General features: G+C 40.0%; 2 protein-coding genes across 11 annotated transcripts in view; one reads left to right on the top strand and one right to left on the bottom strand.

Moving 5' to 3' along the window:
• Positions 1-946: 946 nt before the first annotated feature.
• CENPU (centromere protein U) lies at positions 947-14,904 on the top strand. Of its 3 annotated transcripts, none has more exons than XM_080375535.1 (12): positions 947-1,366; positions 1,725-1,870; positions 3,491-3,608; positions 5,018-5,123; positions 6,005-6,095; positions 7,187-7,259; positions 8,320-8,437; positions 8,859-8,937; positions 10,503-10,550; positions 11,882-11,943; positions 13,169-13,325; positions 14,440-14,904. In XM_080375535.1, the coding sequence occupies exons 2-12, from the start codon at positions 1,820-1,822 to the stop codon at positions 14,575-14,577; spliced, it is 1,041 nt and encodes a 346-aa protein (XP_080231661.1). In that variant the 5' UTR covers positions 947-1,366; positions 1,725-1,819; the 3' UTR covers positions 14,578-14,904. The 3 variants fall into 3 exon arrangements, with proteins under 3 accessions (XP_080231661.1, XP_080231659.1, XP_080231660.1); XM_080375533.1 differs by having other exon boundaries at positions 950-1,366; positions 7,184-7,259; XM_080375534.1 differs by lacking the exon at positions 947-1,366 and adding an exon at positions 1,400-1,550 and having other exon boundaries at positions 7,184-7,259.
• Positions 14,850-18,281, bottom strand: part of PRIMPOL (primase and DNA directed polymerase) — an 18,340-nt gene continuing 14,908 nt past the window's right edge. For 7 of the 8 annotated variants that reach the window (XM_080375417.1, XM_080375418.1, XM_080375419.1 and 4 more), the window contains 4 exons: positions 18,146-18,232; positions 17,954-18,062; positions 16,609-16,822; positions 14,850-15,543 (listed from right to left, as the gene is read on the bottom strand). In XM_080375417.1, coding sequence (XP_080231543.1) covers positions 15,238-15,543; positions 16,609-16,822; positions 17,954-18,062; positions 18,146-18,232 — 716 coding nt within the window. In that variant the 3' untranslated portion in view covers positions 14,850-15,237. The remainder of the gene's footprint in view (positions 15,544-16,608; positions 16,823-17,953; positions 18,063-18,145; positions 18,233-18,281) is intronic. The other variant, XM_080375422.1, reaches the window with a different exon arrangement.

Genomic DNA, 18,281 nt, shown 5'->3' with positions numbered 1-18,281 from the left:
CTAGCTGTGGTAGACCTTCTCCTTTTGAGTAGTATCTCCTTTATACATTTCTTTCCTACTGAAGAAAACCTAAACTACGCTTTTTGTCACTTGTTTGAGTATGGCATTGAGTATGTGTGTATGCTGCTCGGAAAGAGAGTGAAGTGTCACCACACCTCTCCTAACAGAGATGGTTGGCAGCTGGATCTAAGGGTTTTGTTCTTAACACGTCCTATCAAAGAAAGCTTTCTTGAAAAGCCATTTTTATCCCACAGAAACAAAGCTGTGCGGTATGTAGTCTGTACCACTGCTCGTTACCCCTTCAGTTCATGGACTGCTAAATGGGGCTGGGTGCTATAACCAGCAAATTAGAACTATAAAGAGAACTCGCCACTGTTAATCCTAAAAGTGCTGTTTCACAGTGGCTTAGCTTATTTGGTTGGACAAAGGGGGTTGGGGGTGGGTGGGCAGCAGCAGGTGACACTTGAAAGAACACTCTTCCTTACCTATGGATGAAGAAATATGGCATGAAAAGCATCCCTCCAACTAGTAAGACTTCTGACAAATTGCTGAATCTCCTGTTAACAATTTAATTGCTGAGTAACTTAAATGTCAGAGCTGGAACGACAAGTTTCCAGTCTGAATCCTACTTTTTTTGCCACACGTGTTTTTTGTATGTCTTGATTAATTTTCTGAACTGCTGCAAGGTTTTTTTTTTTTACCTTAGATTTCAGGTAATCTTTATAGAAATCACCTAAATGCACTTGTTTTAGATAGGAAGTGGAGCCTTGGCCTACTCATACGTGCAGCACCAGCCCAGGGCATGGGGGTCGGAGAGGAGAAAACGGGGGTGGTGGCTTGGGGGAGATTTTTGTGGGTTTTTTTCGGTTTTTGTTTGGTGTTTGTTGTTTTTTTTTTTTTTTTTTTTTTTTTTTTTTTTGGGGGGGGGGGGGCGGGTCGTGTGGATGGGTTGTTATCTGTATTGGTTTTCTCAATGTAGTCAGATTAGTTGGTAGAAAAAAGTCGGAGCGATGGCTAGGTGAATTCTGGAAGAGTGGATCCAGAACGTGCTGAGCATCGTGGGTGCGCTCGGGCACTTAAAAAAAAAAATATCTTGGTATGTGGGACGGGGAAACGGTCTCTTCCCAGGTGGAGGGGGGAAGCGCCCGGCGATGCCGCGGGACCGTAACTTGGTGGTCCGCTGTGGAGCGACCCGTGAGCACCGGCGTCCCCAGCCGGGCCGCCTTCCCGCCTCCTGCCGCCCTTCCGCGCCGCCGGGGCCCGGCCCCCTCACGGCGGCCGCCGTCCCGCTTCCCCTTCCGGCGCCGCGCCGCCTCCCCGCGCCTGCCCTGCGGTTTGAATCGCGGCGGGAAGGCGCTGCCGGCGGGTGAGTCCCTGCGGGGGGCGGGCCCAGGGGCGCCGGTGGCCGCGGGGACCCCGGGGAGAGCGGGGGGCCGCCGCCCGCCTTCCCGCCTTCCGGGCCGCGGGGCTCCTGGCGCTGGGCCGCGGCCGCTGCTGCCGGGCCGGGGCCTCCCGCCTGAGGGGAGCGGCGGCCGGGAAGCGGAGTGAAGGTGTCGGTGGCGTTCCGCGCCGTCTTGCTTTGTGTTTTTAATGTTAATGTCTCGTTACGAACTTAGGCGTGCTGTGGCGGGCGGCGGGCCCGTCTGACAGAGCGAGCTTCGCTCCTTTTGAAGCGGGTTACGCGTCGTGTGTGGAATTAACAAAGATTTCCCGTTCTGCCCCAGGTGCTGAGCCGGAGAGAGCAGGTTCGTGTTGGGGACAATTTTTTCAGTAATTTCATCCTCGGTTATATATTTAGGAGCATATACCGGACAGTGAAATGTCCACAAAGAAGAAAAGGAAGATAAATCATTCTAGCCGTAAATCCAAGGTGAGTTTTGCTGGGCTGAGCAGGATTATAGCAGCGGTGCCGGGGCCCTGGTGCGGGGCTGTTTGGCAGGGGTGCGGGGAGCTGCGCTGCGCACTCCCTGCTGGTGCACCTGTGGGGGAGTCTGGGGGGTTCTTACCTTTTATTTTTTTTCTTTTAGGAAAAAAATCACCAGGCAAAAGTTTGAAAATGGTCTTGTAAAATTCGAAAGAGGACAGGGCACAAGGGCACCTAGGGATGGGCCAAGGGGTAACTGCTTTAAACTGAAAGAGGGTAGATCTAGATTAGATACTGGGAAGAAATTCTTTGCTGTGAGGGTGGTGAGGCACTGGCCCAGGCTGCCCAGAGCAGCTGTGGGTGCCCCATCCCTGGCAGTGTTCCAAACCAGTCTGGATGGGGCTGGGAGCAACCTGGTCTGGTGGAAGGTGTCCCTGCGCATGGTAGGGGGTTGGAACTAGACGATCTTGAAGGTCCCTTCCAACCTAAACAATTAAACTACTCCCTGAACAGGAACAGCTGGACACAGCACATATTTGTCTTCGTGATCTAGCGTTGTAACAGTAAAAGGAACCACTAGCATTAGCTAACAGAATGTACTTAGGGTGTAAAAGGGCTACAAATGGCAGGGGGTTGGAACTAGATGATCTTGAAGGTCCCTTCCAACCTAAACCTTTCTATCATTCTGTCAACAGCTTATAGAGGAAATTGTTGATGTGTCTATATTTGGTACCATAACAAAACTTGGGAGGCACTGTAAGTGCTGGTAAAATTAAAAGCTCGGGAAGTCAGTGTTTTCTGGGACATAATTCTTGTTTCCATGCATACATGCAAATTGGTGGGGAAATTCACTCCCATGCTTAATGGCGTGAATGACACATTTATAAATATTTTGTAGGGGAGGTTTAGATTGGATATTGGGAAAAATTCCTTCGCTTTAAAGGGTTAAGCATTGGAACAGGCTGCTCAGGGAGGTGGGAATCACCATTTGTGTAAATGCAGTGCTTAGGGACATGGTTTAGTGGTGGACTTGGCAGACACTTAGACTTGATGATCTCAAAGGTCTTTTTCCAACCTAAACGATTCGGTGATTCTATAAAGTAGCACCATTCTCTTCTACCCTTCTGCTTTATGGAAGTGTCTGTGTAATCCTTGATTTATAAATTCTGCTTTTTGTAAGAAGTTACACTATAGCTTTTACATTTTTTAAAGTGAACATAAATAAATTGAAAAAAGTTGGAAAATTGTGTAGGACAAAGATGAAAGAAGAAGTATTTTAAGGCCTGAAAAGAAAAAGCCCACAGATCATAGAAAACAGGTATTAGGCTGTTACAATATTTTTTGCCTTATACACTTAGTTTTATAAAATAAGATAAAGCTTGCACTACAGTCTAGTATCAAACAGCAGAATATATCAGTTTTATACCATCAGTTCTTTTAGGGGAAAAAAACCTAGCCTGAGGAAAAAAAAATATGCTTCAAATACTTTTTATCATAGCTGAGTAATTGATACGGTCCTGGTTAAATGTATTTCTAGTCCAATGTTCTTGAAAGTCATTGTCATATTTAATCTGTTTTACACTCGAAAAGCTGGATGAACTAGCTGTTAATTTCGTACCCATCCAGGAACACAAAGCTAAGTCCCACCCTCCGTGGAAAGTACTTCCACTTGAGGAACCAGATGTCTCAAGGATACTGAAGGTAGCAGAAGACAATCAACTTGAGGACCTTAACGATTCATTTGGTTAGTATTAACTTGAATGTCACTTAATGTGTGATTTTCACGAACAAACCACATGGGCAAAAAATTTCAATGCTTACCTAGGGAAAAGTGTTGTTTCTTTGCCAGAGAAAGATACGGGCAGGAGAGACAGCAGGGGTTTTTTTAAGAGCGATGTTATTTTCTGTCGTTTAGGCAGTAACAAGAATAATACTGTAACGTAAAAGTCCATGGAAAGGTACTGACTATTCACACAATATAACATTGCGATTGTGTAGGGGTTTACATTTAAATATGGAAGTTTGAGTCTTAAGTTACTCTATATTGTTACACAAATTACGCAGTGAGATTTTTGCTGTTGTAGGAGTATTCATGGCAGCAAACCTAAGATATTCACGATTTATTCTGCCACTTTCGAATGTTACTCTAAAAAGTAACATAAACACATACTATTTTTGGTGAAACATTAAAGCCACTTTCACGCTCTGTATGGGACTTGTGTAATGAGGCCTCAGTATACTGGAAGAGAATCAACTTAGAATAGGTGCCCCTGTGTGAAGTCCTCTGTTCTTAAATATGCCAATACTGGTGAGAAAAATGTTTGAAAAAACATATAATTAGAAACTGTAGAAAAAAGGTTGAACAGTTTCCCAGCTGTAATAGTTACTACTCTAAGAAAATGATGGAAATACACATGCAACTGCTAGAAACAGCATTGAAAATGAGGTATAAAGAACAATATAGCAAAAAGGGTTGTCATAAGGAAAAGACTGGAAAATGAAAAGCTCTTCCTCACTTCTGTGGTATGTATTAAAGCTATAAAAACGATGCCCGCTAACACTGATGTAAGCTAACACTGAATTTTTGTGTCAGTGTGCTTGAAAAAAGAAACCTGTACTATGGAAGGCATACTAAAACCTTATAGTTCTCAGAGTCCTTATCTATTTTGGTAGCTACCTTCAGGAATTCAGCACTTTACAAACATGCTGTAGCAGCTGTAACTGCTGCCTCATAGCATCCAATAAAGCAGCCAAAAATCCATATATAAAAAAAAAAAAGGTATAGTTTAGAAAGTAGTTGTTTAAATGTGTAGAAGATTAGTGTATGCTATAGCAAAGAGAGACTTCAAATAAACTTCAAACAGAATGTTTTGCTTGCTATATGCCGTATGTATGTGCTGAGCTTTCCTGCACCTTTGGTTTCAGTTTGTAAAGAAATAGCAGGCGGATGAGTACAGAAACTATGAAGCTTTTCACTATATATATTTTTCCTAATGCTCAAATAATACTTTTAACAAGACTTCCTTTGCATCAGTGAGCAAACCACAAATATTTTAACTAACTGCTTAATGGCAGGCAGTGCTTGCATGTCCATGCTCTTTGCCTGAACAGATGGGAACAGTTTTCATCCAGCTTATTTCCTGTTCTTTATAGATCACCCTTTGCACAGTACTGCTGTGGATGCTTATGGAGAAGAGTGTTCACAAAACAAGTCACTTGGTCATGTTTCATCACAGCAAAGGAAAAAACCAGAAAGAAGGTCTGGTGAAAAAAATAATTGCCGGCATTTAATTTAATCGTTAGATTTTTAGATTAAATAGGAAGAATCTTCTGTTTGTCAGTTTTCCCTAGATGCTTATTAAACAGATGCTTTAACTCAAAATTTCCCAGATGAGAAACCAAAAAAAGTAAGTAAGGTTGCGGAATGTAGGAGAAAAAAAAGAAGAAATTAAGAGTCTGCCTTCTGTAAGCAATACATTGATTTAAGTACTTACTGAATTTTTCTAATACAGAAGGATTTAAAAATACCTCTGTGAGGTATTGATTAGTTCTCTAAATGCTGGTGATTAAAGTTAAAAGATGAAAAATTGAAAAATACGTAGAAGCCAGTTAAATTATATGTAACAAAGAAAAATATTTTTAAAATCTGTTAATGCAAATTTTTGTATATTTCCCATTTGTTAAATCAAATTTGGTTTAAATCTGAAATAGTTCTTATTTGAATGAAATAGCAAGACAGCAATAGTGCTTGTATGATAGTATGTATTTTTTTATGTTTTTTGAGTTCCAGCCCTGCCCCTCACCAAGTAAGCCTTCTCCATTCCTGCTAAAGTATCCTCAATAATAATAATTTTGTCTTTGTTTCAAAGTTTCTGCTCAAAACAACATGGCTATCCCAGTGGTCAGTTAGTAATAGATTTCTAAATTGTCATAAGGGTTGCTGTTGAGGGATAAAGATTCTGTTCCCTTTACGTGCTATTTGCATTTTTTTATGCAATCTATTTAGGAAACACAAACTACATAGTTTACATAGCAGTACAAAATGTTCCCCAAAACACAAGATTTTGTTGTGTGTAGGACTGAAGATCAGTCTTTCTTAGTGTGTAGTGGGTTTACGTGTGGATATTTTAATTTTCCTAGGAAAAAAATGCATCGCTCAAAACCATCTGATAGTGATGTTCAGAAATTCAGCTCATCTGATCCTGAAGATGAACCCCCCAAGGATAATGTGGTACAGAAAAAGTTGCATGAAATAAATCAGTCAATTTAGTTTTAGCTTGCTTAATGCCATGCCTGCGTTAGAGGCAGGGGAGAGGAAGACCTTTCCTTTGTTACTTAGTACTTAATTGTATCTGAAATAATTAATCCTCAAAGTATTCCTGTGAGATGGCCAAGTGAAATGCTTAAAGCTACAGTCATCATGTCAATAGGGAATATAATAGCCAAATGTTCCTAGGTCCTGTAGCCCATTCTCTTACTCATTTGGGAATGTGTTCTTTTTTTCTTTCAAATGTCTTATTCGTATCTGGAATATATGTTCTTAAATAATGGCATACTAAATGAAATATAAATCCTTTGTACTTGTTCAGTATTGAAGTAAAACGTATTTAGGAGAGAACTCAATTTTTTATTGATAAAATTACTTTTGAATGTATATTAGAATTAAACAAAACCCACTCGGTTTTGAATGAGTGGTTTTCCACACTTCGACCACACCTAGTGTAAAAAGCCCACTTAGCTTCCAGGCATACAGAGGAAGTTAACTGTCTGCAGACTTGAGAAAGCAGACCTGTGATAAAAAAAGCTGTGCAGTAGTTTGCATAGAAGTTTTTTACATATTGAAACATGCTGGAATTGTTGAAAATCGTGTCATAAAATTCAGTAGAGTGTTAGTCTTTCATCAGTAAACTGCGTGTATGCATCAGTCGTGTGGAAAGTGCTGCTGGTGTTACAAAGTAGGGAAAGAATTGGGACAGAATGTGAGTGAAGAGGAAGGCGAGCGGGTGCTGTTGATCAGAGATGTGAATCCTGGGCGATGACTATGCTGGACCGAGGGCCCGTGGGCTCCTTAAAATGTTCTGCTCTGGCTACACGGCCAGTGGCTGACGTATCAGTTGGTCGTTGTAGTCAGGCAGCTGCTGTCCCTCAGCAGCGTGATCGCTGTGCTGTGATTCTGACAAAATAGGCCTAAGTAAACATTACTGATGCTTCAGTCAGGAAATGCTTTCCTGCATTCTGCCTAATTGCCATCTCTCAGGATTTTAAATGAGTAAACCTAGGGTGGTTTTTTTTGAAGTTAATCTGCTTTTTGTATCACAGAAGGCTCTGAACACTACTCAACTCCAGGCGAAAAAAAAGCGACAACCTTCAGAGGACAGCACATCCGATCTTTCTGGTAAAGTACTTTTCAAACTCCCATTTAGCTTTTCCTCATTTAAGACGAATGCTTTTTCCTAACTTCGTGGGTTTCGTTTCCAGTATGTAGCAACATACCGCTTCTAGAAATGGGTGATTTTAGTTTGTTTTAGTATAGACACTCATTAGCAATTGTTAAATTGAGGGGCTTGGGTGCCACACAGCTCTGATCCCTGTGGTTTGCATCCCCGGACTGGCCTATTGCTCCCTTGAGGAGGTAAAGCACAACTGTGCGTTATCCCTCGCACACAGCCTGGCTCCTTGTGGAGGAAAGCTTGGATCCATGGGCATGGAGCTGTAAGACATTTCAGTACATGCCTTGGTCTGGAAGCCTGGAGCACCAGCTGTGGGGCAGAACTTGGAGTGCCTCTGACTTACAGCATAGGCACAGCTGTTAGTTTAAAGATCTTTGAGACAGGGAGCTTCAAGACAGTGGAATTTCTTGTACATAGAAACTGTTTCTCAGGTGTCATCTTGCTTCCTTTGAATGGTACCCTGTCACTTTCAAGTACTAGATTTACATTTGGGAGTCTGTGAAGAACCAGGGTTTAACTTTTTGTGGAATTAGTTAATAATGCTATTGCAAAGTTTTAAGAAACGTATTTGTATATAGCTTTTTTTTGAAGCATATATAGTATTAATATACAAAATGTTTACAGGTATAACAATTCATGATTCTTTGAGTAATGCAGGTTGTCCAAACTCAGGCTGACAGTTTTACAGCATGGCTATATCTACACTACACTCTGTAGTTATCAGTTAGTTTACGTAAGTGCTCCTGGACTTGCTTGAAATGATGAAGAACAAGTAGTAAGTTTTATACGACTGGTCATCCAAATTCTAAAGTGTTCCCAGATAAATCTGTCAATGTTGCTCCGCCAAAACCAGATGAAATAATTCATATATCCCCTTCTCAAGTTTCATATTAAAATGTTCATGACTTTTTGGTGGTTATTTTAATGGTGGGCACAATAACTTTTCTATTATTTTAGAATATGTACCTGACTTGTGCAATGCTTGTCTTCATTCTGTTGTTTCAGAGGATGGCCCATGTTCTGTACAGCTTTGGTGTCCCAAAGAGCTGAAGAGATCTTCTAGAGATATTACAGAACTGGATGTTGTTCTGGCTGAATTTGAGAAGATAACAGCAAATTACAAGTAAATATTCTGATTTCCTATGGCTGAATACTCAGTTTTTAAAACAAATTACCTATGTCTTTGCTAATGGGCTGCCCTTTAGGGAAAAGCAGTATTGCACGGTTACATTCTGATGTTATTTTAATGATTATTATTAGGTTTGTGTGATCCAAATATTTTTTCATGTGTGATCCTCCAGGATCCACCACATAAGTTGCCTCCAGGGATTTGATATTTTCCCAGACATAAGAACATGACATCTCAGCTGATGGGTTTTTAATGTAGAAATTAAGCTATTACAAATACATGAAAGATCTGCGGTTGCTTCTGTTACTAGCTGCTTAACATTGGGTTTTATTCGTTACTCAAAGGAATGTTTTTGGATGAGACTTCTCCTTTACTAAATCAAATGGGTTGTGTTTTCTCCCTCTGACTTCTCCAGACCAAGCATAGAATCTAACATTTGCAGAAAAGCTATCAATGGCTTCTGTTCTGCTTTCAAGGACCAGATCGCCGATCTTGTGAGTACAGCATAAATAAAATCAGTTTTGTGATAGTGATTATAGAGCTGTATATTACATTGTAATCAAAATGCTCTGGTTTTTTATTGTTCTTTCCACAATTATTTTATGATACTTCGAATTTGCTAATCTCTTGTCAAGATAAATAACACGAGAACAGTTTGTTGTGTGCAGGTTATGATTTGCTGCCTCTGTGCTGGCTTTCATGAGAATTGCCTTTAGACACAGCACTGCTGTCATGCAAGTATGTTGCAAAATTGTCAGCTTTGAGAATAGGGAAGCATCTAATAATTCTGAAGTCTTTGTTATATTGTTGTGGTTTAACACCTGACAGCAACTAAGTACCACACAACTGCTCACTCACTTCTCCCTGCCCCTGCCTTGGAATGGGGAGGAGAATTGGAAAAAGGTAAAAATTATAGTTGGGAAAAGAACAGTTTAGTAATTGAAATAAAGTAATAATAATAATAATGAAGAGGAGAGGGAGGAATAAAACCCAAGGGGAAAAAAACCCCCAAGTGATGCACAATGCAGTTGCTCACCACCCGCTGACCGATGGCCAGCCAGGCCCCCAGCAGGAATTGGCAGCTCCCAGCCAGCTTACCCCAGTTTATATACGTTCTATGGTACAGAATATCCCTTTGGCTAGTTTGGGTCAGCTGTCCTGGCTGTGCTCTTTTCTGGCTTCTTGTGTACATCTTCTTTGACAGAGTATGGGAAACTTGGGAAGTCCTTGATTTTGGACTAAGCACTGCTTAGCAACAATGAAAACATCAGTGTGTTATCAACATTCTCATTCTAAATCCAAAACACAGCACTGTACCAGCTGCTAAGTAGAAAATTAACTATCCCAGCTGAAACTAGGACCCTTACCTAGAGCATTATGTAGTAAACCTGGAGAGCTGCATAATTTGAATGAGCAAACACTTATGACAAACACGGGACTAAAAAGCTCACAGACTAGAATTTGAAGAGGTTGATGATTTAGTCTTTGTACTGTGTCTCAGTGACTCGTGCAGAGGCACCTGGCTAAGGCCTTTAACGTAGTTCAGTGAAAATCATCCTTTTTTAATGAACAGTTTGAACCTAACTGTAAAAAGCTCATTAGTTTGGAAGACTTAAGATTTTTTTCTTACTAATCACAGCATGTAAAATAAACTCAGAACGTTGTAGGAGTTGTGATAAGTACAATGGACAAGTACTAAAAGTAAAACATAGTCCTAGTGATTCACTAGAGTGAGTAAGTTTTAAAATGACTAGATTTATAATTTTTATGTAAAGTTAAAGAAAAATTAAGCTGGCTAGTATCACGCTACTTGGTACAAGGAGTATTACTTGCACTGACTCATGCAAGATGACTAATTTTGTGCAACAGTCTTCCTCTGGGAGGGTGAGGAGGGAGGAAAGAATTGATAGACAACTGATACACCTGTAGCCTTCCTTTGAATCGGTGTTGGTATTTTTAAATAGCTTTTTATGTTATTCCAAAGTAATTCTTGCACCCATGTTTTTAGGAGGGTAGTGGTGAAATCAAGATCCATAATCTATATTTTTTTTCCCTCTAGATAGTAGAAGCCCAGCAATTAAAGGATATAAAGAAAAAAAATGCTAAGGTAAATACATATATATCACTAGATTGTACCGCATATAGAGGTTGGCAGTGAAATTTCAAGAAATTGACTAGAAGAAATAAAATAATTCACAGAAAAGTGTGTACTGTACTACAGAATCAACTGCACAAATAGAGGATAGGGAACTACCAGAGATTTTTTGGAAAAGATCTCAGTAAACACAGTGGATTGCAAACTCCCATCGGCTGTATACTGCCGTTCTGGTGTAAAAAGAAGGAATGTGCATTAGAATGTGTAGGTATCTGTGCATGTGAATTTTTTGTTTGGTTTTTTTTTTAAATGAACACTGGTGAGGCATCTGGAGAGAGCTAACCTTCAAGCATAGATTAATATGGAATCTAGGAGAGCAGCGGAGATAGTGACCTGTGAGGACAGAATTGATTTGTTTAGTTTAAAGGAGAGAAGTCTAAGGGACATAAATGTATATGCAAAATTTCTGTTCAGAGGAAGGCAGTTCCTCTGTTCGTTCAGAGTGTGTAGTAATTGACTGAAAATGCAACAGGGGAATGTCGACAGGAGGAGGAACTAGTGTAAGAGCAGAAAACATTGCAGTGGTTTCATCGGGAGAGAGGTGAATGCACTACAGCAGAGATATATAAGAGCAGGTTGGGCACTGTCTGACAGAGGTTTTCTGCCCAGATTAACATCTTCCACAAACTTTGATGACAAAATAGCTTTTAACAAGTAAAGTCAACAGAAAGCTTAGCCTGGGAGGTAGCAGTTAATGTGCTAAAGTCGTCTTAATTGGAGGTGATATGATAAGCTACTCTGCATGTAAAAATTAAAAGTTTAATACACATCTAGCATTTACAGCCGCTCAGCCTTTTTCTGCCTCATGCTTTTGTTTAAAATGAGATTTGTAGTTGCTAAATTTAAATTTATGATTAATTTTGGGGTTTTTTTAATTGGACATATTAAAGCTTAATTATGCTTAGTTTCTTAGTTATGGCACTCATACTTGAACATATATTTGTATTAGACTGCATTTTTAAAACAGAAACCATCAAAAACCTGCTGGAGTTGGTCATGTTTGAATTCAAAATGTCATAAATTCCTTTTGTATGCTTGTAAATCTGGTGTTCCTTAAGAGACATTTTGGATGGGGAGGTGAGAGTTTGACATTGTAAAGAGCTTTAAAGTATAAAATACAAACGTAAAATATGGCAGTATATAAGGTCTGGTATCATGGAATCTTCCACACCCAGCATCAGGGTGTGATAAAACCTCAAAGAAAAAAAGCCAATGAAATTTGAGTTGTTTGCCTTTGAAGTTACAGAAACCATTTCAAAGACTTGCCTCACTCTTTGTTTCAGATAGTAAAAGACATCAGTAAGAAAAGCCAGCAACTGTTGCAACTCAGAGAAGGGCTCATTAGGTATGTTTCTAATGATGCACAATAATAGCCTGAAGAACTCATGGAGTCTGGCATTTTGTAACTCAGAAGTGAAAGTAACCTTTTTTTGTTCTTTAATTTCACTTGATGAAACTCTACTGTTCTGTATTCCTTTCTGTTTTTGCAAAAGCTCAGGATAGCCTCTCCTTTCCGTATTTCAGTTGCCTAGATAGTAATTCTCGCAAGTTCTCTTAGCTAACTAGCTACTGGAATGGTATTTCAGACCATATGTTCATGAGAAGAATGCCAATGTTACAATGGGAATTGAAAAAACAAGGAATCGCAAATTTACAAAGATAATACAGGGGGCTTTTTTGGTTTTGAGGTGGGAGAATGTATTTCATCTCTGCAGTCTGGCCGGGATGCCTCAGAGTACACGGTTTGCTTCCATCTCATGGGGCCAGACAATTCACATTCTCTAATTTAGATACACAGCACAAAAATTATGTTCTTTAGAAGAACCATGAGACTTCCCCAAGCCCAGCTGGTTACTAGTGACAAGCTTTACACTGAAGCTGCATATAACGTGCGTGCTGTAAGTTAACCCCGTAGGGAGCCACGGGCTTGGATCCACAAAGGCAGACTAAAAGCCCTTTCTCTACAGCCATTGTGGACAAACTTCGCTCAACTAATTAAAGGCATCTCTCGATACGGGTTTGAACCCCCTCACAGGTTGAAAGCTTTCTTCACATTTTTTATTTGTTGGTTTTAATCCTTTGCTCATCTTAAGAAAGCTTTTTTTGCTGCAACGCTGTTAAATGAAAGTGGCTGTTGGTGTTCAGGTTTTGGAGTGCGATGTTAATGGGTTGAGCCCTCCGGTTTATTTAGACGGGGTGTACATAGTTTGCAGATCCTGAATATGCTTCAGCGTAAGCACTGAACACTGCAGCCTGCGAGCAGGTGTGTACAGAAACAGAGCACCAGGTACTTCAGAAACTTTACTTGGAAAAACTGAAGTGCTTGAGAGATTGGCTATATTGTCAGACTCAAAAGATGAGATGCGGAAAAAAATCTAGGGTTTTTTTTTGTAGGGCTTTGGACCCATGGTCCTGTTTAAATAACATGCTAGTTGTTCCAATTAAACAGTGTGTTATAGTAATCTGTGTTTTGTATTTCTGACCAACCTTTCCCTTAAGTCTTCTTCGGAGGAAATGTTACTCATGAATAAATACCCAGATATAGTTGGCAAAGCCTTGATCTTTTTCAGAGCTGAACCACAACTGATACAACTAAAAAGAAAGTATGCTGAGATGCAGGAAAGGACATCTGCCTTGAGACAAGCAACTGAATTTGTTACTGGTTTAAAGGAGCTACAACAAGACTATTTGGAGTATAGAGAAGAAAACCCAAAAGAAAAAGAGATAGTAAGTACATATTTTTCCATGTGTTTCTGAACTGTTAGGGATCAGTCCCCCAGTCCTTTATTTTTTCCTGGACAGATGGGCATTTCTGTTAATGTTTAACTTATATTAAATAGCAATACTTTGTTAATTGTCTTTGTGGAAGCAACTTGAGAACCGTTGTTGTAACTGTACTGTAGTATCTCACTGTCACGACTCAAAAGGAGTCGTCTGGGACGACCTCCCTCCCCTTGGGACCAATGACCCGTGTCTGTGATACCCTTGCACTGAATTAAGGTGAAACAACAGCAACCAGTTTAATGATTTATTAATACAAAATACAAGGCATGTTGTTAGATATGGTAGCTCAGTGGTGATGACTTTAACTGGATAAGCAAGTCCCATGCCACAGGTTTTTACTTAATCCGGTCACTATTCAATGAAGAGAGGAGAGGAGAAGAGAGAGTGAGGGCGGGGAGAGAGATAAAAAGAGATCACCACCCATGGATCCAGCAGCATCCTGTTGGTCCTCCACCCTGAGTCTCAGTGGTGGTGTTCCCACCCAAGCTTTCATCGTTGGGTTTTACGCTCTCGAGAGGACACATCCTCATCGGGGGGTCCTCATGGGTGGTTGTGAGGGGTGAGCGCCCCCAAAAGCTTTGGACAGCCCCTGCCGTGCGTATGAGCAGTTGCCTTCTGTTCCTACAGGAGTTTCTTCCAGGAAGCACTAGCTAGATCTCACCTTTGCCAGACCTAAAGCCATTACAGGCCTGTGGTTGTAGTTACCAAGTTAGACAGCAGCAGCTCACTTTGCAGCAACAGTTCATTTCAGTTCCTCTCCAATTTGTGAGAACAAATTGTATTTCAGCTCCAGTGTAACTTCTCCTGTAGCGTTAGAACTCCTTCCCCCCTGACTGTGGTTCCTGACCTGGTGTGGTGTTCCCTGCAGACAATGCTGCACGCCTGCCCTGTGTAAGGGAAATGCTGCCATTTCAGAAGACTCTAGTGTTGGCTTGTTCTTCATTTTTGAAAATCATGTTGCACCACTTCAGACAGAGAAAAAAAGAAATGCAGATATTTCGGTGATTTTTCCAAGAGTTAAAAATGTTGCCTTGTCATTTTATTTCCTTAACAACAGTATGGACTTTCCAGCCTCCCTGCTCTTCTGGTGGAGTCGCGGAGAATTCTAGGAGCAGAAGGACACTTTCAGAATATTAATAGGAAACTGGAAGAGGCTCTGGCTGTACAAAGAGGGAAGTTATCAGAGAAACATTAAGTGTTTTTTAATAGACCTTCTGATGTTCATTAGGAACAATTATTGTTTAATCATCGTTGCTCTATTTTGCTTCAATGTTTAAAAGAAGTCAGTGACTTAATCAGAGATCGTATCTTTCTATTGTCAAATAGTTTGTGGGAGAACTTGGTGAAATTAATAAAATTGCAATTCTAGTTAAAGCAGTAAATTTTCTGTGCTCTGTGAGCAATGCTGAATTTTAAGCTTGAGCTATTAAAGTAATGCAATATGTACTTTTAAAAAAGGACACAGACTTTGGTTTGATAGACAAATTTTTTATTAAATTTCTATTTGAACAGTTTCCTCCCATTTCTGGAAGTGAAGAAATCTATTTTACTTCGCTTGTCAGTAAAACTTGGACATACTACTAAGAAAACAGAAACCACACAACGTGTTAAAAGTGCTAAAGTCAGAGCAGCACTCATGATGAATTTTCAGTCCAGTACTCTTCAGCCCCCACGTAATCCTCCATGAGCTCCTTGTGCCATCCGGTTGTTGAGGATACTTGTTTGTTAGCAGTTACTTGTTTCTTTCTTACCAGTCTGGAAGAGCACTCTTGCACTACATCGGAGTATCTTTCACAGAAAGCGTAGGATAAGCAAGCTTTGTTGCTGGCCGTCAGTTTGCTAGCCAGGTCTGTGGTTAGCTGCCGCCTTTACTGCAAGTGTCCTGTTTCCTTAAAGTTTCCAGAAGAACTTCATCAGGAATTTCTTCGGTGGCATAATTCAAACTATCATTTACAGCTTCAGCTAGCTCCACATCTTCAGTAGCTTCCAGGAAACAGGAATCATCGCTCGTGTTGTCCCACTCGCTGTCTGACAGCAGGAAGTCTCGAGACAAGCTTTTTTCTAGAGATACTGAGCTTTTAGACGAGTCTGGCACGTCAGAATGCGGTTTTACTTTTTCTTCTGTGTTCCCCCTTTCATCCATTAGAGTATACTCTTCTTCCTTTTAGAGATAAGAATATTACTTATTCCATATGAAAATGGTCTTCAAACCTTTCAGATCAGTTAAAAGTTTGAAACTCATCCTGTCACATCTAATGGGTACTACAGAAAGCTGGCCAACAAGACAGATTTTCCAGCATGTTCATTTATAGCCACGTTAACCTATGGAAGCCCATTTTAATAGGAGAAGAAATTTTCTGTTTTTCTAGCAAACTACAAGTATTCTGTTGTGTACAGCTTCTTAAAATAATACCAGGTTAAAACTAATTTTAGTGTCTGCTTAAAGATACTGACAGGATCTGAAAATGTATTTAAATTACACTTCCTATGAAATAACACTAACAGCTATTGATGATCTGCTTAAGTAGAGCTTAATGTGCCATGCTGCTTTATGAAATTTAAAAGTGCAATGTGTAAACTTAGAAGTTGCAAAGATGTCAATTCTTATGGCCTACTCGGTGGAAAAACTATTATCTTCAGGGCTTAGAATCCGGGTGCAGTATCAGGTTGGTTTAAATATTCTCCCTATCTCTGTGGGTAAACATCAGTGCTTTAACACACTGAAACGGAGCTAAGTGAACTTCACCTTTGAGGGTCACTGACTTAAATTTGACTTTGACTCAAGTGTTCCAGGAACATTTTTATTTCGGCTGGCCCAGCACGAAGTCAAACACGCACAGCAGAGCTTAACTGGGGCAGTTTTTCCATGCTGCACCTGCAGCGGTCTTGTGGTTCATGCCCTGGGGACCGCTGCTCAGAACAGACCAGACCAAAGGCTCGAGTCCTGCTGCAGTTAGGCTGTTCTAGTGACTTGATATCATCTCTGCTGACAGGCTTTGAACTTAAGAATGAGCAGATGGAGCTACCACTCCAGCCCAGCTGCTCTGGGGGAGCTATTCTATACCTGTGTAATGTGTATGTACTGTATGGAGAGAGAGATATCTCCGTATATATGTATAACGTACTGTCTGGAGCTCATCAGACTGCATTAGTGGGCATTTTCAATCACTTCCAAAGACAGCTTTACTCACAAGAACTTTAGTGTACCGACAGGACAAAAACATACCTCTTTAAAAAGAAACGGGAGACATATCGTAGGTGGTAGTGGAAAACCTAAATCAAATATACGGCATTTATTAAAGTTAACATTCCCAAAAGTATTAACTCTTAATTGCTTTGAAATCACAGAATACTTACTTTGTGATCTGAAGTTCTTTTCTCTGCAGACTGGATCGTGACACTTTTGATACCAGACTTCCTTCTTTAGATCTACTAGAATCCTAAGAATGAAATAATTCAGTTTTTAGTAACAGTTCATAAAAGAGGTGAATGCATACAGTAGGAAACAGACACTAAATGAACAGGCTTTGTTTGTCTGCTTCTATGAGTATCGCCTTCATACTCTTTACATACTTACTACTTACTTGTTTTGTATAGTCTATTTGTTTCAATAAACTTAAGGCTTCTTAAGTTAAAAATACATTCCTGTTAAGACTAACATTTGAAAGTGCAATGTAGTCAACTTCATTACGTTCAGCTTGGAAGAAAGAGTCATTAAAGTAAGATTAGTATATGGGAGCTAACTGTGAGATCAGATTTGTTGCTGCTGCTGTTACAGATAATTTCATTATAAAAGCCAGATAAAATCACTATTTCCTGTCAACTGTAGACCACCCAGCTTTTTCAGCTGCGCTTTAGAAACACCAAGTTCATCTAGCATGGTGGCTGCGGGGGGGGGGTCATACCCTTGTTTCTCAAAATCATTCCTTATCTTTCAGTTATTTTAAGTGTTACATAGAGTTATTTTGAAGTTAAACATTTTCTACTAATGATATACTGCAATTCTAAGGTAATCTAAAAAACCTGACTTTTCAACACTTATTCTGCCAAAACTAAGAAGTCTGAGTCCTTGTCGAGTCATTAGCAAAAGTCATCTTGACTGAGTGGTGGCAGGAGTAACTTTTGTCATTTTAGTGTATGTAATTTAAGAATTAATGTAATTTAAGAAGCACTGTAAGTGAATTTAGAAGTGGTCTGTTTTCTTCACCTTATTTCTGATTGTTCAGATTCCTAGCTAAGAAGCATCAAAGCATGGTACTACTTAACAGCTTTAACAATCTGACTTGTATATTAGCAACTTTAGGCACGCATTTTAAATAGTATCAAGATTACTTCACAGAAATATTAGCAATACAGGTTCATTTGGCGGGGGAGGGGGAAGTTGTGGGACGTTTTTTTTCTTTAAAAGTAGTATTGTGTCCCCACAAAGTAAGAGAGCAGAAATTGTAGCAGGTGCTGATTCTACCTGTAGGATAGAATCTATCTATCCTTTTTTTCAGCATTTTTACAGAGTAACAGTTAAGCAGGCAAATAAATAAAGCTGTTTTAAAGCGAACAGTTACAGAACACACATGATGTTGTTACTTTTGTGAGCTCTTCCAATATTTTCACACCAACGGTAACCAGAAATATCGTACACAAGTTTTTCTTCCTGAGAGAAGTAACGCCATTGCCGTATCCCTGGGGAAGAAAAAAAAATTGAGTAAGTTCTTTAAAAATAATGCTGCAGAATAGTGATTTGTAAATAGCAAAGTGGTCTTTACCTCCTTGTACCCCATCTTTATTAACCAGAGAGCGAACAAAATAATCAATTTCTGGATACGGTGAACCCTGATAACCTTCCATGGAATCTGTTAAAACAAATGCCAAGTATACGTACCATTACTGGCTTTGCCGTTG

This window comes from Falco punctatus (assembly GCF_963210335.1).
Source record: "Falco punctatus genome assembly, chromosome: 1".
Lineage (NCBI taxonomy): Eukaryota > Metazoa > Chordata > Aves > Falconiformes > Falconidae > Falco > Falco punctatus.
Note: the sequence above shows the minus strand (reverse complement) of the source record. Positions and strands in the feature narration are given on the sequence as shown.

What these genes read in the sequence shown, in the direction of transcription:
- CENPU (XM_080375533.1), top strand. Translation starts at nt 1,820, where the DNA reads ATGTCCACAAAGAAGAAAAGGAAGATAAATCATTCTAGCCGTAAATCC. An exon ending in AGGAAAAAACCAGAAAGAAG is followed by an intron (nt 5,124 to 6,004) that starts GTCTGGTGAAAA and finishes TAATTTTCCTAG; the next exon opens with GAAAAAAATGCATCGCTCAA. An exon ending in CAGCACATCCGATCTTTCTG is followed by an intron (nt 7,260 to 8,319) that starts GTAAAGTACTTT and finishes CTGTTGTTTCAG; the next exon opens with AGGATGGCCCATGTTCTGTA.